Raw genomic sequence first — 25,530 nt, forward strand, 5'->3', positions numbered from 1 at the left:
TAGGACACGGACATGATCGGGTAGGGCAAGGAACTAAACTCTTAGGACACGGACATGATCGCGTAGGGCAAGGAACTAAACTCTTAGGACACGAACATGGTCGCTTAGGCCAAGGAACTAAACTCTTAGGACACGGACATGGCCGCGTAGGGCAAGGAACTAAACTCTTAGGACACGGACATGGCCGCGTAGGGCAAGGAATTAAATTCTTAGGACACGGACATGATCGCGTAGGGCAAGGAATTAAACTCTTAGGACACGGACATGGTCGCGTAGGGCAAGGAACTAAACTCTTAGGACACTGACATGGCCGCGTAGGGCAAGGAATTAAACTCTTAGGACACGGACATGATCGGGTAGGGCATGGAATTAAACTCTGAGGACACGGACATGATCGCGTAGGGCAAGGAACTAAACTCTTAGGACACGGACATGGTCGCTTAGGCCAAGGAACTAAACTCTTAGGACACGGACATGGCCGCGTAGGGCAAGGAACTAAACTCTTAGGACAAATACATGATCGCTTAGGGCAAGGAACTAAACTCTTAGGACACGGACATGATCGCTTAGGGCAAGGAACTTAACCCTTAGGACACGGACGTGGTCGCGTAGGGCAAGGAATTAAACTCTTAGGACATGGACATGATCACGTAGGGCAAGGAATTAAACTCTTAGGACACGGACATGATCGCTAGGGCAAGGAACTAAACTCTTAGGACACGGACATGATCGCGTAGGGCAAGGAACTAAACTCTAAGGACATGGAGCTAAATTCTACGGACAAGGAAATACATTAATTGGAAACATACATAAAACCATAGGTAACATAGCAATTACGATAATGACGTAACATATTAGGGCATGGAGATAAACTGTTAGGACCAGAACATGAATTGTCAGGGCAAGGAATTAAACTCCTAGGACAAGGACATACACTCATAGGAGAAGTACATACAAATTTAGGGCACAAACATAACACTTACTACAAGGACGCAACAGCTTAATGCAAGAAAACAACTATTACGACAAGGAAATACACTCTTAGGCCAAGGACATACATTTTTAAAACAATGGCATGCAATCTTAGTACATGTAAATATACTCTTAGACCAAGGATATACCATCTTAAGGCAAGGGCATAAACTCTTAGGTCAATAACATGAACAGTGCAAGGACTTGAACGCTTACGGCAAGATATTAAACTCTCAGGAAAGGACATTAACTCTTTGGACAAGGACGTACAATACCAAGGTCATGTAATCTTAGGACAAGGAAATACACTCTAAGGACAAGGACATACAATTTAGGACAAGGAATTACAATCTTAGGACAAGGAAATACACTCTTAGGACAAGGACATACACTCTTAGGACAAGGACATACAATCTTAGGACAAGGAATTACAATCTTAGGACAAGGACATACAATCTTAGGACAAGGAAATACACTCTTAGGACAAGGACATACAATCTTAGGACAAGGAATTACAATCTTAAGACAAGGAAATACACTCTTAGGACAAGGACATACAATCTTAGGACAAGGAATTACAATCTTAGGACAAATACATACACTCTTTAAACAAGGAAATACAATCTTAAGACAAAGACATACAATCTTAGGCCAAAGATGTGTAATCTTAAGGCAATGACTTATACTCTAACGTCAAGGACATACACTCTTAGCGCAAGGTCATGATATATTGAGGCAAGGACATATGAAAACTACAACAGTCACAACCAACATTTTAAATTGAAGTCACCGCGACGCGTTGGTTTTCTCATCTCTGCCTGTTGTTGGCTGTAAGTTATTTAAGACGCACCTCCACATGCTTTAAATGGCAGTCTCAGAGCTTTCTTTCAGTACTAAACTTAGCGTTTTGTCACGTGATACTTTTGATGTTCACGATGTCAATTATGGAGTGCGGCGTAAATATCGTCTCTTTTTAATGCTTCAAAATCTCGAAGCGCTTATTCAATTTACAAACAGTAGAATTAATTCGTTGTATTTTTCCATTTACTATTATTTACACATGATAACACAATTTAAGAATATGATATCACCAAGGTTTAAAAGATACGAACGCGATATTTTATTGGGAAGACTGAGTTTATCTTATCAATGTGGGATAAAGGGTGTTCTGTATATGGTGACACATTAATGTTATCAAGTGTTTTTTTGTAAACTGAATCTTTTGAAAGTGATTTATTTGAAACTGATGTTACATTTTCACCTAGTCTCGCACAGACATGCAACTCGTTTAAAGTGACACTCGTCACAGGCGAGTTGTTTATTGCAAAAATGCATTTTTTTTAGGAAATTTGGGGGTTAAAAATGTCAAGAAGGTTAAAGTGACATTCTTATTTAAAACCAATTCATACACATGTATAACACAAACATTAACTTTGAGTGCTTAACCTTAAAATTTTTACTAAATGATGCATTTATGAAAAAATAATTATAACTGATTAGAAGATTGTAACCGTGCATCTTTTAACCTTGACCGTTTACGATCTCCGTGAATTTAATAGCTGAAAACGCACACATATTAAATGACTGGTGGGTCCTAAAATATTGACCGGGATCAACTATCGTCTCATAAGGTAGAAATACCTTCATAAAAACATTGTTGTCGATATTCATTCATCCTTTCGGTAATAAAAACAAATGTATCAATTGTGGTACATCTCTTTGGGAGTAAGGGTGCATCTTTAAATCTAAACTTTTTGTAAATGCACCGTTTCGGGTTCTTTCATCTATTTGGGTTTCAGCCGCTGTTGCTCTACATGTTTTTAAAGGGGCTGTACTCCGTATGATGAAATAGCGATTTTTTTTGTCGAAAACTGACATAAACTTGGTATGAATGTGTACAATGCATTGAAACTTACTAAGTGAAGTACCACATAGTTTACAATTTATTTATTTTTCGCAGTTTCTTCGAATTTTTTCCATTAAAAAAGATGACTACGTATGTCTACCTAGTATAATTCGTTCATTATGCGTATCTGGCTAGTCGTTGTATCACGGGATATTACAAAGTAAGGAATATAGCTTAAATATTCCAACCATTTCGGGTAAGCCTTCGTAGCACAGTGGATACAATACTGAACTGCAATTTTGGCGACACCGGTTCGAACCCGGCCTCCGACTAGATTGTTTTTTTATATTTTGGTATTTATTTTACAATTATGCTATCAAAGAGTAAAACATTTTATTAAATAATTGTCCTCAGATTCGTTACAGAAAAATCCTTTTTGGTGCCAATCTGGTGTACAGTCCCTTTAAAGGTTTAAATTTTAACAGTTTCATGTCGAAGTACATTTGGAACACCTCGGCATTTTCCTTCGAAATCAACCTATGACATATGGCGGTACATCAGTAGAAGTAGTACGCAATAGTTTTACTAATATTATTATTAACTGTAGTGTTTTAACGTGTGTTTCGTATTTGTAATCTTAAATTGATTGCCACTGAAGTGATTGATTGCACCGATAATTAAGATTCCCATGGGAAAAGTCATTTAGTTTAAGTGCTGAATTGAAATTACTACGCAATGTACTTGCAGCGTAGTTAAATGCAAACATTTCTGACATTGAAAAAACATGCAAATACATCCGCGGGCGGTTGTTTTCGATGGAAAATGGCCGAGTGTTCCAAATGTCCTCCAATATTAACTTTTTTTCATTACATATTTTAGAAGATTCATTTTCTAATGCTATTGTTTAAATATGTGATACTAGTATGTGGCATCTGAATTATGATAAAGACCCTTACTGTTATTCTGAAAAAAGGATATTAGGCTCAATGCATTGAAAATTGAACAATAATGGCTTTTTTAAAGTTGGTCCAAACAGTCATACATTGAACATTGGTCTCTACAGGATTACTTTGACAGTAGTCCATACAGGTTTACATTAGACATTACTATCAAAAGGATTACTTTAACAATGGTTCATTCAAGCGCTTAAATTGGGCATTGATCTATTCAGGCCTACACTTAAAAATGATCCATATGGACCTACATTTGACATCTATCCACACGGATTTACGTATGACAATGGTCCATATACAGGCTTACATTTGACATCGATCCACACGGACTTACATATGACAATGGTCCATATACAGGCTTACATTTGACATCGATCCACACGGACTTACATATGACAATGGTCCATATACAGGCTTACATTTGACATCGATCCACACGGACTTACATATGACAATGGTCCATATACAGGCTTACATTTGACATCGATCCACACGGACTTACGTATGACAATGGTCCATATACAGGCTTACATTTGACATCGATCCACACGGACTTACATATGACAATGGTCCATATACAGGCTTACATTTGACATCGATCCACACGGACTTACATATGACAATGACAATGGTCCATATACAGGCTTACATTTGACATCGATCCACACGGTCTTACGTATGACAATGGTCATTATACAGGCTTACATTTGACATCGATCCACACGGACTTACATATGACAATGACAATGGTCCATATACAGGCTTACATTTGACATCGATCCACACGGTCTTACGTATGACAATGGTCCATATACAGGCTTACATTTGACATCGATCCACACGGACTTACGTATGACAATGGTCCATATACAGGCTTACATTTGACATCGATCCACACGGACTTACGTATGACAATGACAATGGTCCATATACAGGCTTACATTTGACATCGATCCACACGGACTTACATATGACAATGGTCCATATGGACCAATGTTACACTAAATGCTTTATGGACTAGTGTTGAGTATTTATGGACCAAGGTGAATTGTTAGTCTTAATGTAACAATGTCACATGCAAGAACTCATAGAGCAGTGTTCAACGTAAATCTTCATGAAACAATGTTCAACGTAAGTCCGTTGTCAAATAAAGGGCTACATTGAATATTGACCCATAAAGGCTTGTATTGCACATTCGACTATAAAAGCTTTCGTTGCACATTGATCGATTAAGGCTTTCAATAAATATTGACACTTAAAGGCTTTTATTAAACATTTATCGATTAAGGCTTTCAATGAACATCGACCCACAAAACCTTACATAGAGCATTGACCCATAAAAGCTTTCACTGGACGTTGACCCATGAAGGATTTTATTGACTTACAGAGCCTGAAATGGAACATTGACCAATAAAGACAATAACATTTCAGGGTCAAGCACACAACATGGTTTTAATGACATCAGGTACTAAGCCATGTTAATTTATCGAAGGTTTTGGTGCTCTCTAACTTTAACGCCCCTATAAAGGAGAAAACAAGGCGATGCAAAAACAGCTGCACTTCATTTTTATATCAGCCGATATCATTTGTTTGATGTAACTTATTTACTACTATTTACACATGATAACACAAGTTCAACATATAATATTAATTAGATACAAAAAGATACTACTGTAAATGCATTACTTTAAATATTATCTTTTGGGAATATATCGGTGAATTAATTGGGTAATACATTAAGGCTATCAAGAGTTTTTTTAATGAACTATCTTATTTGAACGTTCGTTCGCACTTGACTGATATTTTACGAAGATTAATATGGATCAAAGACATGCTATCGATATTGAGCTTAACCGTTTGAAAATGCACCATATTTGGTGCTTTATGTATTGTGTATTTATGTATTGTGTATTTATGTATTGTGTATTTATGTATTGTGTATTTATATATTGTGCTGTATATCATTATATGAGATTTTGCAAACACTACATGCAAAACTTCGAATGTTGAAGGAGTAAAGCTTATTCTGTAAAAAAATAATTTGAATATAATTCCGTTAAGATAAACACAAGGTACAGGCCATTGCTGCTATTCTGAAAATGGAAATGTATGGCTTCCAAAGAACATTGCCTTATAAGGGCTTTTACTGAATATTGGAAAAGACACCGGCTAGTGTGAGACGAATAAAACGGTAAATAAAACATTGAGATGAACATTGTTTCATGAAGACTTACGTTGGACTGTGTCTCATGTTGATTAACATTGAACATTGGTTAATAAAGGCTTACGTTGAACATTAATCCATTAAAACGTATGTTGGATACAAGTCCATGAAGACAAACGTTGGACATTGGTCACTCAAAGAAGACGTTAGGCAATAATCCACGAAGAATTACGTTGGGCATTTGTCAGTGAAGACTTACGTTAGTCAATAGTCCATAAAGACTAACGTTCGACAATATGTCCACGAAGACCTGCGTTGGACATTGGTAAATGAATACTTAGGTTGGACATTGGTCAATGCAGACTTATGTTGGATTTGAATCAATGAAGTCTTATGGTGGACATTGGTCCATGAAGACTTACGTTGGGCATTGGTCAATGAAGACTAACGTTGGACATTGATCAAGAACGACTTACGTTGGACATTTGCCCATGAAGACTTACATCTGACATTGTTCAAAGAAGACTTACGTTGGACATTGGTCCATGAAGACTTACATCTGACATTGTTCAAATAAGACTTACGCTGAACATTGGTCCATGAATAAATACATTGGACATTGGTCCATGAGGACTTACGCTGAACATTGCCCCTTGAAGATTTACGTTGAACATTGTTCCTTAAAGACTTACGGTGGACTACGATCTATAACATTGGTCCATAAAGATACTCGTTGAACATTTGCCAATGAAGACGTCTGACTTTGTTCAATGAATACTTACGTTTAGCATTGGTCCATGAAGACTTACGTTGGACATTGGTCCATGAATACTTACGTTGGACATTGGTTCATGAATACTTACGTTTAGCATTGATCCATGAAGACTTACGTTGGGCATTGGTCCATGAATACTTACGTTGGACATTGGTCCATGAATACTTACGTTGGACATTGGTCCATGAATGCTAACGTTGGACATTGGTCAATGAATACTTACGTTGGACATTGGTCAATGAATACTTATGTTAGACATTGGTCCATGAATACTTACGTTGGACATTGGTCAATGATTAGTCCATGAATACTTACGTTGGACATTGGTCCATGAATACTTACGTTGGACATTGGTCCATGAATACTTACGTTGAGCATTGGTCCATGAAGACTTACGTTGGACATTGGTCCATGAAGACTTACGTTGGGCATTGGTCCATGAAGACTTACGCTGGGCATTGGTCCATGAAGACTTACGTTGGACATTGGTCCATGAAGTCTTACGTTGGACATTGTCCATGAATACTTACGTTGGACATTGGTCCATGAAGTCTTACGTTGGGCATTGTTCCATGAAGACTTACACTGGGCATTGGTCCATGAAGTCTGACGTTGGGCATTGGTCCATGAAGACTAACGTTGGACAGTGGTCCATGAAGACTAACGTTGGGCATTGGTCCATGAAGTCTTACGCTGGACATTGGTCCATGAAGTCTTACGTTGGGCATTGGTTCATGAAGTCTACGTTGGACATTGGTCCATGAAGACTTACGCTGAGCATTGGTTTATGGAGACTAACGTTGGACATTGGTCCATGAAGACTAACGTTGGGCATTGGTCCATGAAGACTTACGTTGGACATTGGTCCATGAAGACTAACGTTGGGCATTGGTCCATGAAGACTAACGTTGGACATTGGTCCATGAAGACTAACGTTGGGCATTGGTCCATGAAGACTAACGTTGGGCATTGATCCATGAAGACTAACATTGGGCATTGGTCCATGAAGAATTACGTTGGGCATTGGTCCATGAAGACTACCGTTGGACATTGGTCCATGAAAACTTACGTTGGGCATTGGTTCATGAAGTCTTACGTTGGACATTGGTCCATGAAGAGTTACGCTGAGCATTGGTTTATGGAGACTAACGTTGGACATTGGTCCATGAAGACTAACGTTGGGCATTGGTCCATGAAGACTAACGTTGGACATTGGTCCATGAAGACTAACGTTGGGCATTGGTCCATGAAGACTTACGCTGGGCATTGGTCCATGAAGACTAACATTGGGCATTGGTCCATGAAGAATTACGTTGGGCATTGGTCCATGAAGACATACGTTGGACATTGGTCCATGAAAACTTACGTTGGGCATTGGTCCATGAAGACTTACGTTGGACATTGGTCAATGAAGACTAACGTTGAGCGTTGGTCCATAAAGTCTAACGTTGGACATTGGTCCATGAAGACTTACGTTGGGCATTGGTCCATAAAGACTTACGTTGAGCATTGGTCCATGAAGACGTCTGACTTTGTTCCATGAATACTTACGTTGGACATTGGTCAATGAAGACTTATGTTAGACATTGGTCCATAAAGTCTTACGTTGGACATTGGTCCATGAAGACCTACGTTGGGCATTGGTCCATGAGGACTTACGTTGAGCATTGGTCCATGAAGACTAACGTTGGTGATTGGTCCATAAAGTCTTACGTTGGACATTTGTCCATGAAGACTTACGTTGAGCATTGGTCCATGAAGACTTACGTTTGTCATTGGTCCATGAAGACTTACGTTAAACATTGGCCCATGAAGTCTTAAGTTGAACATCGGGCAATGAAGACTTACGTTGAACATTGGCCAATACAGATTTACGTTTGACTTTGGTCCATGAAGACTTACTTAGAACATTGGCCAATACAGATTTACATTGGACTTTCGTCAATGAAGACTTACGTTTAACATTGGCCAATGAAGATTTACGTTGGACTTTGGCCAATCAAGATTTATGTTGGACATTGGTCCAAAACGGTGTACGGTGAACACTGAACCAGAAATATTTACAATTGACATTTTTCCATATGTATTTAAGTTGAACGTTGTGCCTTGAAGATTAACGTTGAAAATTGTCTCTTGAAGACTCGCACTATACATTTCACTATATATTACACTATATCTTGGTTCATGCAAACCTGTACTGAACATTGGCCAAGGAAGACTTGCGCTGTACATTATTTCGTAAGGACTTACACTGTTGGTACATGCCAATTTGCCTTGAACATGGTACATGAATACTGCATAGGCAATCGATCCATAAAAAACTTGCATTGGTAATTAGTCCTTGAATACTTGCATTGGCAATCGTTCCTTGAATACCGGCATTGTCAATCGGTCCTGGAATACCTACATTGCCAATCGATCCATGAATACTTGCATTGGCAATCGGTCCATGAAAACTTACATTGACAATCGGTCCTTGAATACCAGCATTGTCAATCGGTCCTTGAATACCTACATTGGCAATCGGTCCTTAAATACCAGCATTGTCAATCGGTCCTTGAATATCTACATTGCCAATCGGTCCTTGAATACTTGCATTTGCAATCGGTTCATGAATACTTGCATTGGCAATCGGTCCATGAAAACTTGCATTGACAATCGGTTGTTGAATACCAGCATTGTCAATCGGTCCTTGAATACCTACATTGCCAATCGGTCCATGAATACTTGCATTGACAATCGGTCCATGAATACTTGCATTGGCAATCGGTCCTTAAATACCAGCATTGTCAATCGGTCCTTGAATATCTACATTGCCAATCGGTCCTTGAATACTTGAATTTGCAATCGATCCATGAATACTTGCATAGGCAATCGATTCATAAAAAAACTTGCATTGGTAATTAGTCCTTGAATACTTGCATTGGCAATCGTTCCTTGAATACCGGCATTGTCAATCGGTCCTGGAATACCTACATTGCCAATCGATCCATGAATACTTGCATTGGCAATCGGTCCATGAAAACTTACATTGACAATCAGTCCTTGAATACTAGCATTGTCAATCGGTCCTTGAATACCTACATTGGCAATCGGTCCTTAAATACCAGCATTGTAAATCGGTCCTTGAATATCTACATTGCCAATCGGTCCTTGAATACTTGCATTTGCAATCGGTTCATGAATACTTGCATTGGCAATCGGTCCATGAAAACTTGCATTGACAATCGGTCCTTGAATACCAGCATTGTCAATCGGTCCTTGAATAACTACATTGCCAATCGGTCCATGAATACTTGCACTGACAATCGGTCCATGAATACTTGCATTGGCAATCGGTCCATGAATACCAGCATTGTCAATCGGTCCTTGAATATCTACATTGCCAATCGGTCCTTGAATACTTGCATTTGCAATCGGTCCATGACTACTTGCACTGGCAATCGGTCCTTGAATACTTGCATTGGCAATCGGTCCTTGCATACCAGCATTGTCAATCGGTCCTTGAATACCTACATTGCCAATCGGTCCATGAATACTTGTATTGACAATCGGTCCATTGAGTGATTGCATTGGCAATCGGTCCATGTATACTTGCTTGGACATTAACCCATAAAGGTTTACACTAATCTCTTATTATCTCTTGTTATATTGAAGATAACCATTTTTTTTAAAAAAATCAGAGAAATGCCAATGAATGCCGGTGCATCATTAGAAATACATGTAGTTCGTAAAATCTTAAATAATAGTGTAAATTAATTGTTGTGTAATAATGTGAATTTATTACATCTTAATTGATTCTGAGTGAAGTGTATACTTGCATTAATAAATTAAGATTCCCAAGACTAAAGTCATTAAGTTTAACTGCTAAATTGAAATTACTACGCGATCTACTTGCAGCGTCGCTCCATGTTAAGATTTTTGACGTAGAAAACCTCCCAATTACATCCAGGGTTGTTTTCGATGAAAAATGGCCGAGGAGTTCTGAATGTAATGGTTTGCTCATTAAAGCCAACAAATGGTCCACCCCATGGCTAGGTAATGGGTTGAGCGCTTCAGTCCTCATAGGGTTTTGCGTTAGTGTGATCTCATAATCTAATCGTTATCATTGCATTTAGAACAAACGTGGTGTTGTTATTCATAAAGTAAGTTCACCTGAACGCTTTTAAAAAGTGCGCGAAGCGTTTTTTATGTTCTAATTTTGATCTGTTTACTTCAATTGTTTGCTAGACCGTCCCCGCTTTAAAAACTGCCAACTTGCTAAAGATAACCATTTTGAAGTCACCTTGATATATCTTTAAATTGAGGTATAAGTCTTACCTTAAGATAAATGATTTGGGAAATGGGTTGATAAATATTCTTTTAAGTGCGTATGTGAAAGGCTAGCTGTTATCAGATGAAAGTTTGTATTACAACCGAGTGAACTTAAAACTTATCTGTATAATTTAGGACATTGTAAAATGTAGGTCACACTGTTACGACGAATGAGTAATAGTTGCATCATGGGCATGGAGTGAAACATTTATTAAACATTCTGCTACAACCTTCCAGAAGAATATAAGTATCTTCCTCGGCCGAGAGAGTAAGATAGGTTCATCCCAACCCATGTGAAGAGTGTTCTGTTAGAAAGAAGTTTACCGAATGTCCTCGGAACACTATGCGCGGGAGTTGGGATTAACCTATTTTACCCGAGCGGCAATCGGAGTTTACCGAATTTCCTCAAACACCAAGCGCAAGGGTTGGGGCGAACATATCTTACACGAGCGGCCATCGAAGTTTACCGAATTTCCTCAGAACACCATGCGCGAGGGTTAGGGTGAGCCTATCTTACGTTAGCGGCTATCGATGTTTACCGAATTTCCTCAGAACACCATGCGCGAGGGTTAGGGTGAACCTATCTTACACTAACCGCCATCGAAGTTTACCGAATTTCCCCCAAAACATCACGCGCTAGGGTTAGGGTGACCCTATATTACACGAGCGGCCATCGAATTTTACCGAACATTTCCTCAGAACACCATGCGTGAGGGATGGAATGAATCTATCTTACATGAGCGGCCATCGTCGATGTTTTTTCTCCGACCTCTGTTTAACAAAATATCGTGAAAAAATGTATTTTAATTTATTGTTTACCTTTGGGTACTTGTTTGTTTTTACCCGTTGGCAAGATAAAGAATTCCAGCCTGGCATATAAATGGATCTACTTATCTTGGGTAGGAGAATGAGGGTATCGGGATCCCTGGCATTACATTTATGTTTAATTGCACAACTTGTGTAAATAAGATATGAAATCCTTTAAAAACATATTTGCTGAAAGGTGTAGCTATTTGTTTTACGAAATGTACTGGCTGGCCGACATAATAACTTGGGTGGTATTCAAGGACGTGAACACATTAAAAAAAAACATATTTACATTCGCACTTAACTTTCTGTTCTGTACGATAAAATTTGCTATCATTTTGCATGAACCGGTCGACCTTATCTGACCTCTGTAGGCGGAATTTCGCAATACAGACCTTGATCGTGTATATGTAAAACAAAAACGAGTTTAAAGATCTCGATAATTTTCTTGATAAACGCGAGACTTATTACAACCAAATCATTGTTAGCACAACAAATACAGTTATGAAAAAAAGAAAAATTGTTATGTCAGTATAAAGATTGATTCTTGATTGATTCAAATTTTGAATGCAGGAAGATGATATTTTAATTTGACACAGTTGTCTCCCTTTAAGATGCGAAATGCTTATATCAGACTATGTTTACATGTACATAAGTTATTTACACGTTTGTGACATCTTAGAACATTTTTTTTTTATTTCAGTAATTATTGAAATTTTCAAAACAAGCAGTAGAACTCTCTTTCAGTTTTTCTGAATTTGACCGATTCTTGTAACAGCTCGTAAAAAATATTTTCCTTTGTTATTACCTTTACCTACGTTTAAAAAAGGTGTGCGAAGTGTGTTCGAACCACTGACCCCCTGATTACGAGTAAGAATGCTCAGCAGATGACCGATATTGTCTACTTGTTTATCTAATCGCAAACTACAATTTTTGAACTCGAGTTTAAAAAGAAACCTGATCAAGGTAGATACATGGGGCAATTTGTATACGATTTTTTTTTCAAATTCAATGCATTCGTGTCTCTTTTCTAGTTACGGGTGTGAATAAATTCAGTTTAAACTTAATATCATCATCATCATCATCATCATCATCATCATCATCATCATCATCATCATCATCATCATCTCCATTCTCACATTGTCATCATCATCATCATGATCATGATCATGATCATCATCATCATCATCATCATCATCATCATCATCCTTATCATTCTCAACCGCATCATCATCATCACCATAATCATCATCATCAGCAGCAGCAGTAGAAGCATCATCATCATCATCATCATCATCATCATCATCATCATCATTAAAAAGAACCGAGCATACAACAGCAAGAGGAACAACACACAACTGAACACAAGCTCGTCTCTCTTTCATAAAACTCGAGGTAATTCAATATTTGCTGCTATCAGTATCGACCATGTCGTTGAAGACGTAATGAGAAAACTTTAACCTTTGTCATAATTCAAAGTTTGTCCCGTTAGCGCAGTGGTGTGCGCACTCACTTCTTGTCAATGCGTAACGGGTTCGAATCCCGACCTGGGTACATGTGAGTTTGGATTGTGGTAAAAAAGCCGGACAAGAGGATGTTATCAGGATACTCCGCTCGTTCCCACAACGACCACACTGTCGCTTTACGTCGTGCCAACGAGTGTGATTAATACAATGCTGTAATAACCTGTTCAAAAATTGTTGTAAAATAAGTTCAAACTAAAGCAAATACATTAAATTCGGTACATATCAGGGTATGTCATAGCGATGCCGAACGCTTTATAAAATACTAAGACATACTGGAATATGTTCAAACAAGTATGCGGGTGAAAACAAACACAATTAATCATTCTACTTTCAAACACTATTTTAAAAGTATTAATAATTCATTTTTAAATTCAGATGAGGATATTTTGTATTTTAACGAATGCTTTGCAAACAATCAATTTCAAGTTATGTTTTCAGAATTAGATTCAGGAAGTTCAAAAGAATATATTTTCAAATCCATCAAGCACTTCAAATTTAGCAAAAGCTTATATCTAGATAATAGTTTAATGATTTTTTATATATGGTAATTCTTTTTAATGCGTGTTTCATTTAGGCATTTTTCCAGATAATTTGGCACTGTTGATAATGTTTTTTAAACATTATGGACTCGTTTTCCATATGACAAAATATAATGAAAAGTTAAAATTGCGATTTTATAGATTGTAGAAAAGCTTTCGATTTAGTGGTTAGATCGAACATATGACAAAATTTAATAAGGCGTTAGAGTTATTTTTAATGCTATTTTTAATGCTATAAGAAGCAAGTACGATTGTATCAAATCAAGAGTTAAAGTTAGCAATAGTCTCAGGAATGATTTTTTTTCTGATATGTTAAGAGCTCGGCAGGGAGACTGTTTTATCTCCTTTGCTTCTCTCGTTATATGTAAATGACTTAGAAGAAAAGCCTTTACAAAATAGATATGAAGGGATTGAGATGTATATCTTTAAAAATATGTTAGCTATTATACGCGCATGATATTGCACTATTTTTGTCAAACACCAGAGGGTTTGCAGCAATGTTTTGATATTTGACTAGAGTATTGCAATACATGAAACATGACAGTAAATGTAGGAAAAACCAAAGGTTATGGTTTTTGAGAATCAGGATTATTAACAAGGAATCTCATCATCTTGCAATAGAAACCGGTAGGTGGCATAAGCCATCTTTTATTCCATACAATGATAGAAAATGAAATGTATACAATAAATCAAATGATGAGTACCATTTTGTTATTTTATGTACCCTATTCAATGATTTAAGAAACTTATACTTTAATAAATATTACTGTAAGAAACCATGTACAGTGTGTGTTCAATTTTATGGATCTTATGACTAGCCAAAATGAGACTGTTTTACATAAACTGTCAAATACTGCGTATAAAGCTTCTATGTAAATAATTCTCGTACAACAGAGCAATGATGCTATTCATTTTAGATTTATCTTTATAAACCTCTGATAAATGAAAATGCGTAAAATGTAATGATGCATATTTTATATAAGCAGTGAATCTATATATAACAAGAAAACAAGAACAAATTTCAGTATGTCTTGAGCAGTTAGTGCAGATCTTAAAAATACACTTCAATTGATAAATTTAATAAGCCCTTTTTTATTGCTTTATTGCAAAGCTATTATTTTGAAAATTAAAGAGTATGTATATACAAAATATACCTTATGACGTATTGTTTTACTCACAATACTTATCTTAAATGTTCATCACCTGTATATTTTATTGATCAATACTAAAATAATAGTTTTTTTGATTCAAGCCGTCTTTGTATCTTTGTATCTGAAAATGAGGAAACTGACAGATTTCGTCAATCATTTGTATTGTAATATGCATATAAATTGGTTAATAAAACTAAGTTTAAGTTTAAGAATGTACTTTAAATACATTATTTAGTACTTGGAAACAATTATTCGGATACATCATTGGTTTCGGACACGTTTTATAACGGAACATAATTATGCTCTATGTTTATAGATACTATTCAAAGTGTATACTCACATTAATAAATTATTTCCATATTTTGTGAACACAGCCATGCATGCACTATTGCAAGTCTGTAGATATTTGTCGTAAGCTGGTAAATGTGACCATGGATCGTCGTTAGCTATTCTTGATTAACGTAAACCTGTTAATCGATTATAATTATTATCAAACACTTAACTGGCAACCTCACAAACTAAAAGAAAATTTATATGCACCTTGCAGCGCAAATCTTTTGCTGAATTTTTGTTGTATTTGTTACATTATGTAAATAGTGTGCACTTTCATCGTTGTATATATCACGCAATGTAAATAGTGTGTATGTTTATTTAAATGTGACCATGTTAAAAGTCCTAGACACACTTTATTTTCGACCAGTGTCTAGGCCTGTCCTTAGATGGTTGTATAGGTAAATCGAAATACTCATGTAATTTATAAACTGACGCAAACGATATTTATTTATACATCATTTAATATAATTTTAAGTATGTTATCATTCGAAGCTAGCCAGCATAATATCTCGTTCCATTATGAAACCCCCTTTAAATTTTGTTATTAATTCAAGTCTGACGTATGTAATATAATAATAAAAAGTGTAGTGTATTTGCAATGTTACACAATTTACTAAATTATAAGTTTTTATATTAACAATTTCTCTTAATCGTGTATGTGAATGTACCAATGTAAATATGTGTAAATATTGTGTTTGTCCTCATCGACCGTATGGCTTATTGTATTTGAAAATAAACCTATACAATGTTTCGGAGTTCTGCCCCTTAAGTAACTGAGGATAAAAGACGAGCATAGACATTTGTTCGAAATTCTCTTGTTATTAGTCTGTCCGTCATTCCGAAAAAAAACACACAAACAAACTGGACGCTGCTAAAACTCAATAAGTATGAGAGCTAGGTTAATTTAATTTGGTATGTATACTGAGGCTCATAAGGAGATATTAAAATAATTATTCATGTATGTATTGTTTGTTGTCGGATAGAACATGTAAATGCTGTGGGAACAAAAGTAAAAAACACACACACATTTTCGCACGCTCTTTGCATAACTTAGTGAGAATATAGGGGCTACAATATTGAAAGAAACTATATGGAAAAAGAGTCACTATGATTTTTTAGGACAAAAACTCATGCGGTTTCTATAACAACATATATATCTTCCGTCAATTCAGAAAAAAATGAATCATGCGATAACTCGAGAAGCAAGCTAGGTGTATTGCATTGATGCTTCGAATTGTTACAATAAGGAAATTATAAACATTATTTTGATATACTTTACATTGGCTAAAAAACCGGAAGGGGACCTACCAGTATGCGGCCATTTTGTTCAGTTGTAATCTAACTGCTTCTTTTCTTCCAGTGTTCGATGCAATCGGAAAACCTACAACTGGGATCCGCCGAGGGGTGTTGTATTTTCCCGGCACGTACGATCAATGTATGAATATACGAGCGGAAATCCCCTTCAATGCCACACTTGGGCAACACATCGTTACCAAGGATAGGAGCTTCCAGGGAAAATACTGCCGTGCGACCTTTGACCCGCCTAGGAGCCTCATCGAAAGCGTTCTGGGTGATAATATCAATGTAAGTGATCAATCGGAACCCCTCGGCCATCTCCGCCATTCAACGAGCCTCAGATGTATGCCGGTGCTTTAAAAAAAGTAGTTCGTAAAATGAATACTACTACTACTACTACTACTACTACTAATAATAATAATAATAATAATAATAATAATAATAATAATAATAATAATAATAATAATAAAATAATAATAATAATAATAATAATAATAATAATAATAATAATGATAATTAGTGTTTTAACTTGTAATAAGTAATAAGTTATGGTTGATTCCAAACAGAGTGTATTATTGCATTCATCATTAAGATTCCTAAACGTTAAGCCCTACGGATTAACTGCTAAATTGAAATTTCTACGCTATCTGCTTGCAGCGTAGTTAAATGTAAAGAATTCTGACATGTAAACCATCCATATACATCTGAGGAGTTTTCGAAGGAAAACGGCCGAAGGGCTCCGATTGTGTAGGAGATTTGAAGATGATTTATCGAAATACAATATTATTGTATCTTCTTATTCATTTATTTTTTTATTTTGTTTTATAGTAGAGAGGGTAAATACTTCATATGAAGCGTTAGTCTAAAAATTGACTAATACTTTGTATATTAAATAACGTTGTGGTCTCAATCGTGTTCCCAATGTAACAAGGAAAAACGATGTCATTACAATTCCATCCAAGACGTGGAGAACCAACTATTTAAAGCTTGTATATGCTTAAATATGTAAATATGTCCAGTCCTGTTTATTTTCCGACCTTGCAAGCCATTGACTAGCATGCCGATGTAATGATCCAAGGTTGCATGATTTTGAACCAAAGTCACATTGATAGCATGTTAGTAGGATTATATCTAATAAACTTGGCGATCCAAGGTCATACCTACATGTAACTGATTTAATATGCCAATATAATAAATTTAGCGACCCAAGGTCACACTACACTGATAAAACAATGCCATATAGATAGTATCTAATAGACTACACGATCCAAGGTCACACTCTACTGATATGATATGTCACTTTTTGAGACGTTTATTTTTTTACAGCACACATATGGCCTGCCGCTTACAATATCACTGGGAATGTGCATGCCAGACTCATGTGCGGGCTCCGACATTGAGGGACTCCTTAACCTTGGTACGACCAGTCCATTTCAGTATATTTCAGTACATTTCAGTACATTTAAGTACATTAAAGTACATTTCAGGACATCAGCTGTACATTTGGGCCAATATTCACTAATCTTTAGCGTCTTTGTTTGAAACTCATACTCATACATATTATAAGATTTTTTGAATTCAACAAAAAGTCATTAAGGTATTAAAGGCATCCATCATTAGGATGCAAATATGTGTTGGTTTGTTTTAGCTTTTATCATCAAGATTACTCTTATGTTTAATTTACATTGGTAAACCATTATAATTATTCTTTTGCATGGAGTACATTTTTGAAAAACGACATATAGTATGATATGCTATATTGAAAGATAGTTATAAAACAAATCTCTTGTTTATATAGCACTTTTACTAATTTGTTTCTTAAAACAACCCATTATACCTATAAAAAATAAAACTCTCGATTAAACCGCCGCTATTGGTATGGTAGCCCACTTATGTATTTCTCCAACTATACAGCAACTGATGATTTTCGGCCCGTTTAAGTAGAGCATTTTAGTCGTAACTTCAATAATCTTAAATCTGTACAAACGTCACAATGGTAACATATTACTGTTGTTTTAATTTCCTCAATTGTGTTCATTTATAATAATGTCTAAAGTTTAAATCAATCAAATATGTAGCAAAATAAGAAATTATGACAATTAATAAGAAAATTTCAATTTACGACTAAAATCACATATGATCTGAGAAACGGCACCCATATTGTTTTTCCATTCTGCGTTGAAAGAAACAGAAGCAGAACTAGCACGATTTATTTTCAAGGAATACTGGGGTCGCTATTTAACCTGACAGTGGCAGAGACCGTGTGTACAGAAGACTTGGACTTTAAAACGGACGACAACGCACACGCAGTCATGTAAGTATCACCTGGGTTACCTCCCTTTAATTGATAATTATTTTCCACTATGTGTGAGTATTTTTTATAGTTGGAAGGAACAAACTAATCGATACCTCATGTTCAACATAATTCATGCTGCACAGAAATGATGAATGCATACTGTGTTATTCAAAGATGCAAAAAAACAAAACAATACCTCAAGTTAAAAACTCTTAATGATGCACCCAGATAATTCAAATAATTAATTCATACTAATCATTTATTCCAAAACCCAACCAATGCCTCAACCAATGCCTCAAGTTAAAAATACTAGTTATTAATCACATAGTCTGGGTACTTCGGTTTCCCCAACAACACAAGACCACACTCTCGCGCAACATCGTGCCAACGAGAGTGATTAATGTAAGTTGCAATAGCTTGTTTCACAATCGTTGTAAAAATAAATTTGTTTAAACTAATCACATATTTTGAAGTCCCAGTATTTTTTAGTGATGTAAACTGTGTGCATGCATATATTCAAATGGCTTCTCTTAACGTTTTTGATATCTTTTTACCCCCAGTTTCATATATTTTTTTTATGTTTTTCTCTCGCAGAAACAAATATGCCACTAAACCGAAAGTAAAATCTAAATATGAATTAAAAAAAAGCGCTCTGCTCCACCCATTTATCTACCTTATATTGAGTCAGTGGTCAAGTTAAGGATTCTGGCCCCAATTTCTCGAAACTTCTTAAGTCCCTTATAACAGGATTAAGCTAATCTCACTATTTTGGTTTTTCTATATTATGCGTAACATTTACTCCTGCGAGAGTTTCTATACGTTATGAAGTAAATATTTGTATAATAATCACAATTAACTATTTTTCATTTACCAAAATCGATTTTAAGTATGTATTTTGGCTAATTGAAATAAGCGACTTAAGCCTGTTAAGCTTAAGAAGTTTCGAGAAATTGGGGCCCGTTGTAATTTCCCATACATTTCTGTTTGATAAAGCATCTTGTACCTTTGAGTTTATTAAACATAATCTGAGGCTCTGTCATAGCTATATACGCACTTTAATGTATTCTCTTATTATTTAACCCTAAAATATATACCGAGAATTTAAGTATTATCATTATATAGGACCATTCTGATGGTTATGTTTACATTCCCTATTAGTGACATTGTTATTCAGGGATTAATGGTTTAAGGGAAATAACCATGTTTAATATGATTATTTTGGATCTCCTCGGCCATTTTCCATCGAAAACAACCTCGGATGTATGCCGGTACATCAGTAGAAGTAGTTCGTAAACTCTTAGATAATAGTATTAATCAATTGTAGTGTTTTAACATAAACATTGTATATCTTAGTTAAAATTGATTGCCAGTGAAATGGATTATTACATAAGCAATTAAGATTCCCAAGAGTAAAGTTTAACTGCCAAATTGAAATTACTACGCGATCTACTTTAATGTAAAGATTTCTGGCACTGTAAACCTGCATATATACATCCGATGTTGTTTTCGATGGAAAATGACCGAAGGGTTTGGAATATCATATGCTTTGTTTGATTTAATGATAGATCGGGACACAACTTGTTTTATCTTGCATGCTATGTATTTTGGGCATTTGGCTTTCATTATCAATTTAACAATTATGCTTCTTTTCGCTGACGACGCAAAAACGATAACATCCCACAGAAGAATTTTTAACACAAGTACCCTTGAAAAAAATCCTATTTATATTCAAAATAAACAACAGCTTTTAATTTCAAACATATTTAACAGCGGAATCCTGGGAGGCCTTATTCTGCTGGTGATAGTGTCGTCGACCATCGAACTATTTTGTCTGCAGAAGAAGAGAGATCCACAGCAGAAGATGATGTACGCTCTCGGGGAGATGCCGGGGGAGCATGCTAATAACGGCTACGTGGATATGCCGGGAAATTTAGGTGAGTTTTTGTTAACATAACAACTTTTGAGAAAATTTAATAATTATCAAGGGAGGGAACTCTGTCAGCGCCGAATGTTTGATTGTCCGCCCTTCTTTATTTTGGCGCCTTTCTCACTTTCGAGCAGCCCATTATTTCGGCCAAATTAAATTTATACTTGACATTTGTCTTTGTTTTTCCTGAGCGCAATTATAATGGGCCGCTTAGTCAGTACATTGTTCAAGTTAACAACGCTGTTCACTGAATCCTTGGTAACTGTCATGGACACAAGTTTCATGTTCTGTATTTTTCCCAAAAATTGACACAATTGATTCAGCTAAGCTTTTACTTAAATACATATCAATTTATCATAATCTTTCATCTTTTAACGTTAACAACGATGCCGTTAACAATTCTGTTAACGTCAACACCGTCCTGTAACAATGATGCTGTTAACAACGTTGTTTACTTTTTGGACCCCGTCCTGTAACAATGATGCCATTAACAATGTTGTTTAGTTTTTTTAACACCGTCCTGTAACAACGATGCCGTTAACAATTCTGTTAACGTCAACACCGTCCTGTAACAATGATGCTGTTAACAACGTTGTTTACTTTTTGGACCCCGTCCTGTAACAATGATGCCGTTAACAATATTGTTTAGTTTTTTAACACCGTCCTGTAACAATGATGCCTTTAACAACGTTGTTTACTTTTTGGACACCGTCCTGTAACAATGATGCCGTTAACAATATTGTTTAGTTTTTTAACACCGTCCTGTAACAATGATGCCGTTAACAATGTTGTTTAGTTTTTTAACACCGTCCTGTAACAACGATGCCGTTAACAATTCTGTTAACGTCAACACCGTCCCGTAACAATGATGCTGTTAACAACGTTGTTTACTTTTTGGACACCGTCCTGTAACAATGATGCCGTTAACAATGTTGTTTAGTTTTTTAACACCGTCCTGTTACAATGATGCTGTTAACAACGTTGTTTACTTTTTGGACCCCGTCCTGTAACAATGATGCCGTTAACAATGTTGTTTACTTTTTTAACACCGTCCTGTAACAATGATGCCGTTAACAATGTTGTTTACTTTTTGGACCCCGTCCTGTAACAATGATGCAGTTAACAATGTTGTTTACTTTTTTAACACCGTCCTGTTACAATGATGCTGTTAACAATGTTGTTTACTTTTTGGACCCCGTCCTGTAACAATGATGCCGTTAACAACGTTGTCTTTTTTAACACCGTCCTGTTACAATGATGCCGTTAACAACGTTGTTTACTTTTTTGACCCCGTCCTGTAACAATGATGCTGTTAACAACGTTGTTAACGTAAACAACGTCCTGAACGATCTGCCCATTTTCAGTCATACAAATGTAATTCCTGGGTGTTGTTCAAAGACATTAATCTCGCCGTATTTTCAACGAGGAAAACGTAATCAGCTAGTGTTGTCTGTACTCAAAATCAGTTATTGTTCATCCATGGAAAAATATAAGGGACAAAATAGTGATCTAAAGATGACATATTGTCTATACTTTAATTGTGAAGCGCCGTTAGTATGCTTTTTCCGTGAAAGTTACAACCTCTTTTTCGCTCATACATTTTCACTTCTATATGCAGGTTTACAGTGCCAGAAATCTTTACATTTAACTACGCTGCAAGTAGATCTCGTAGTAATTTCAAATTGGCAGTTAAACTTGACTCTTGGGAATCTTAATTACTTATAATAATCCACTTCACTGGCGCATAGTAATTATGATTGTCAAACGCCATTATTATGTTTTATAGTATGCAAAACATATGTCGAAGGTCATTTCACTATTGTCAAAACTTTTCAAGGGTAATATCCCTTCATGCTAAAACGAAAACTTGACGTTTCTAATGTCACAGTGTTCCAATTGCAGCTGATTCCTCTAAGCCCAATGCGGAAAACGGCAGCTACGATAACGCGGTTGAGACCCTTACAGACAATATTAAACTTAAAGAAAATGGCGTCGGCAATAAAAAGGGAAGTAAGCATGGAAGACTGGACTTGAACGTCTCTGTCGACAGTGACCTGACTGAAAACATCTTGGACAAGTCAGATGATGATGACGAAGGTTAGTTTATATTGCCTTTTATTAAAATGTTTACAGGTTATGATTTCGCAAGGTCGCATTATCCTTTTTTCACCTTGTGCAAACTTTGATTCCAATCTGCTGGAGTCGAATATACACCCCCAACCCCCCATCCCCCCCCCCCCAAAAAAAAAAAATGAAAATAAAATAAAAATAAATAATAAAAATATATACATATATAAATACTGTACTGTTAGTTTTAGCTACAGGTTATTGAATCTTTACATTAGCGCTTCATTGGGAGACGCAACTGATTTATACCATTTTGTCCAGACAACGTTCAATATCTAACGTGTGGTGTAAGTGAATAACGTTGAAATTAACCCACACGCTAGTTACTGAACGGGTAAGCTCCGCCTACTCGTAAGCGTTCCGATATGGGTGTTTATGTATAGACGGAAACAAGGGAAACTCTCTCAAGCATGATACAAAACTGGAATGAATACATCGAAACTTAATACTTTGCAGTTTTTCTGTACTGACAACACCAATCCATGTATATTATAATTGTTTTTGGTAATAATCTGCATATTTTGTGATTTCATTTCAGGCTTGGTCCGCAAGTTGTTACGCAGCTTCTCGATTTTCACTAATTTACCAGCAGTTATGAGCACAGAGGTTAAAAACTTCGACATCTCGTGCCTCTATGGAATAAGAGTTATAACGATGACATGGATCGTCCTAGGAAATACTTACCTATACACCGCCCAGTCTGTAGCGGAAGTTCCAGTAGCAGGTGCGCGAACTACTTTTTTCTATGGTGAAATAGAAGTGTCACTTTGAATTGTTATTTTGCAAACATTATAACGTAATATTGTATTGCAATATAAACAAAGCGGAACCAAAGCTGTCAATGTGGAACGAAATAAATTTTACGGTATTAAAATGGTGTTTTGCTTCTGGTTGAAGTACGCTCATGAAAAAGGAATTGAAAACTCCCTTAAGTATAAGTGACAGATTCATATACAACCTAATTTATAAGCTGCAATAATAGTGCCACCCAGACTAAGAGAGAGTCATTCTAAAACCATATACTAGTAGCCTATTCCAAATTAAAGGTCATGGTTTCTGTATTTTAGCCGATTTGATGGACTCTTTTGACTTGATGAAGCGGTTCACAATGCAAGCAGTTTTGTCAACAGCGTTTGCAACAGATACATTCTTCCTCATAAGGTACGATAGTTATGACATGTAGTTTTCCAGTAAAAAATAATTCAGCAGGAGGACATTTTGGGAATCCACTTGAGTAGTTGTACCTGAAAAATCTCACTTGCCAATATATATATAATTTTAGTTTAAACATATTTATTTTACAACGATTGCGAAACAAGTTATTACTACATTGAATTAATCACTCTCGTTGGCACGATTTTACGCGAGTGTGTGGTCTTGTGTCATGGGGGAAACCGGAGATCCCGAAGAAAACCCACTTGTTCGGCTTGGTGACCACATATATATATATATATGTGAGATGTGTGTGTGTGGCCCACTTACACAGAACCGGGTTCTAACTGTGTGGTTCATACACTATTCGGGGAGGGCAAAGAAGGGCTTACAGTATGCCTTCACGTTTTTGTCACAAGAATCACTAGGCAATATAGCAAACAACATCTTCGAAATGATACTCTCTTCAGTAATAATATATTCACATCGATTGCTATACAAATGCATAGAGTCGATAAAATGGCGTCCAATATATTCTGCTGGAATGGAACGAAGCGCATTTTGGGGGTGACTTTCAATGCACACTTATAGATACGCACATAAAAAGCCAGAATATATATAAAAAATAATATTTTTTCTTTCAGCGGCTGTTTAATAGCTTACTGGTTTCTGGCCAAAGATGAAATGCGAGTCAGCAAGATCAACGTCAAAACATTGCTGAAATTCTACGCTGGAAAGTACTGGAAGTAAGTTTGGCTCATTGACACATTTATGGATTAAGGGCTCAAAAGGGATTTACTTTTAACACGAGACGCACGGGAAAAGCATAGAGACCGGAAATTTAAATGCATTGCATTATTCATTTGACGCTACTTTTCTATGGATTATTGTTTTATACTGTACACATAAAAACCCTGTCCTACTTCTTAGTAACTGTTTTGTATTTTTTCTTTGCTGTTGGTTCACGTGGCTTGGAACCATTTAAATAATATGTCATGAATGGCACATCACTTAAAATATGACATGTTTTAAATATGACATGCGCGAACTACTTGCACCCCTGTTATGTAATATTCAGTATGACTCCGCTCTAGAAATAGATTCTCGCGACGTTGAATAACTTGTAGAAGAACCTGGTAACAGGTTTATTCATATTCAAGAAAAACAACAACATTGGTTTATTTATTAGGTAAGCAACAACGTTTTATATGGTGTACTATACGGGCCACCTAGGATATATGTAATCAGGATGACACAGCTACATGTGTTTGTGAAGATATTCTATTTGTAAAATTTAATATACCTTGGGACAGGTTCATTTGGCATAATTGTGTTTCTATGGTGCAACTTAT

General features: G+C 36.2%; 1 protein-coding gene across 1 annotated transcript in view; it reads left to right on the forward strand.

The window, feature by feature from the left end:
- Positions 1-25,530, forward strand: part of LOC128245550 (uncharacterized) — a 36,078-nt gene that overhangs the window by 3,968 nt on the left and 6,580 nt on the right. The window contains exons 2-9 of the mRNA XM_052963749.1: positions 16,741-16,964; positions 18,003-18,093; positions 18,897-18,990; positions 20,743-20,906; positions 22,802-22,996; positions 23,565-23,750; positions 24,094-24,187; positions 24,823-24,924. Of these exons, the coding sequence (XP_052819709.1) occupies positions 16,741-16,964; positions 18,003-18,093; positions 18,897-18,990; positions 20,743-20,906; positions 22,802-22,996; positions 23,565-23,750; positions 24,094-24,187; positions 24,823-24,924 (1,150 nt within the window). The remainder of the gene's footprint in view (positions 1-16,740; positions 16,965-18,002; positions 18,094-18,896; positions 18,991-20,742; positions 20,907-22,801; positions 22,997-23,564; positions 23,751-24,093; positions 24,188-24,822; positions 24,925-25,530) is intronic.

The sequence above is a fragment of the Mya arenaria genome, chromosome 9 (genome assembly GCF_026914265.1).
Source record: "Mya arenaria isolate MELC-2E11 chromosome 9, ASM2691426v1".
NCBI lineage: Eukaryota > Metazoa > Mollusca > Bivalvia > Myida > Myidae > Mya > Mya arenaria.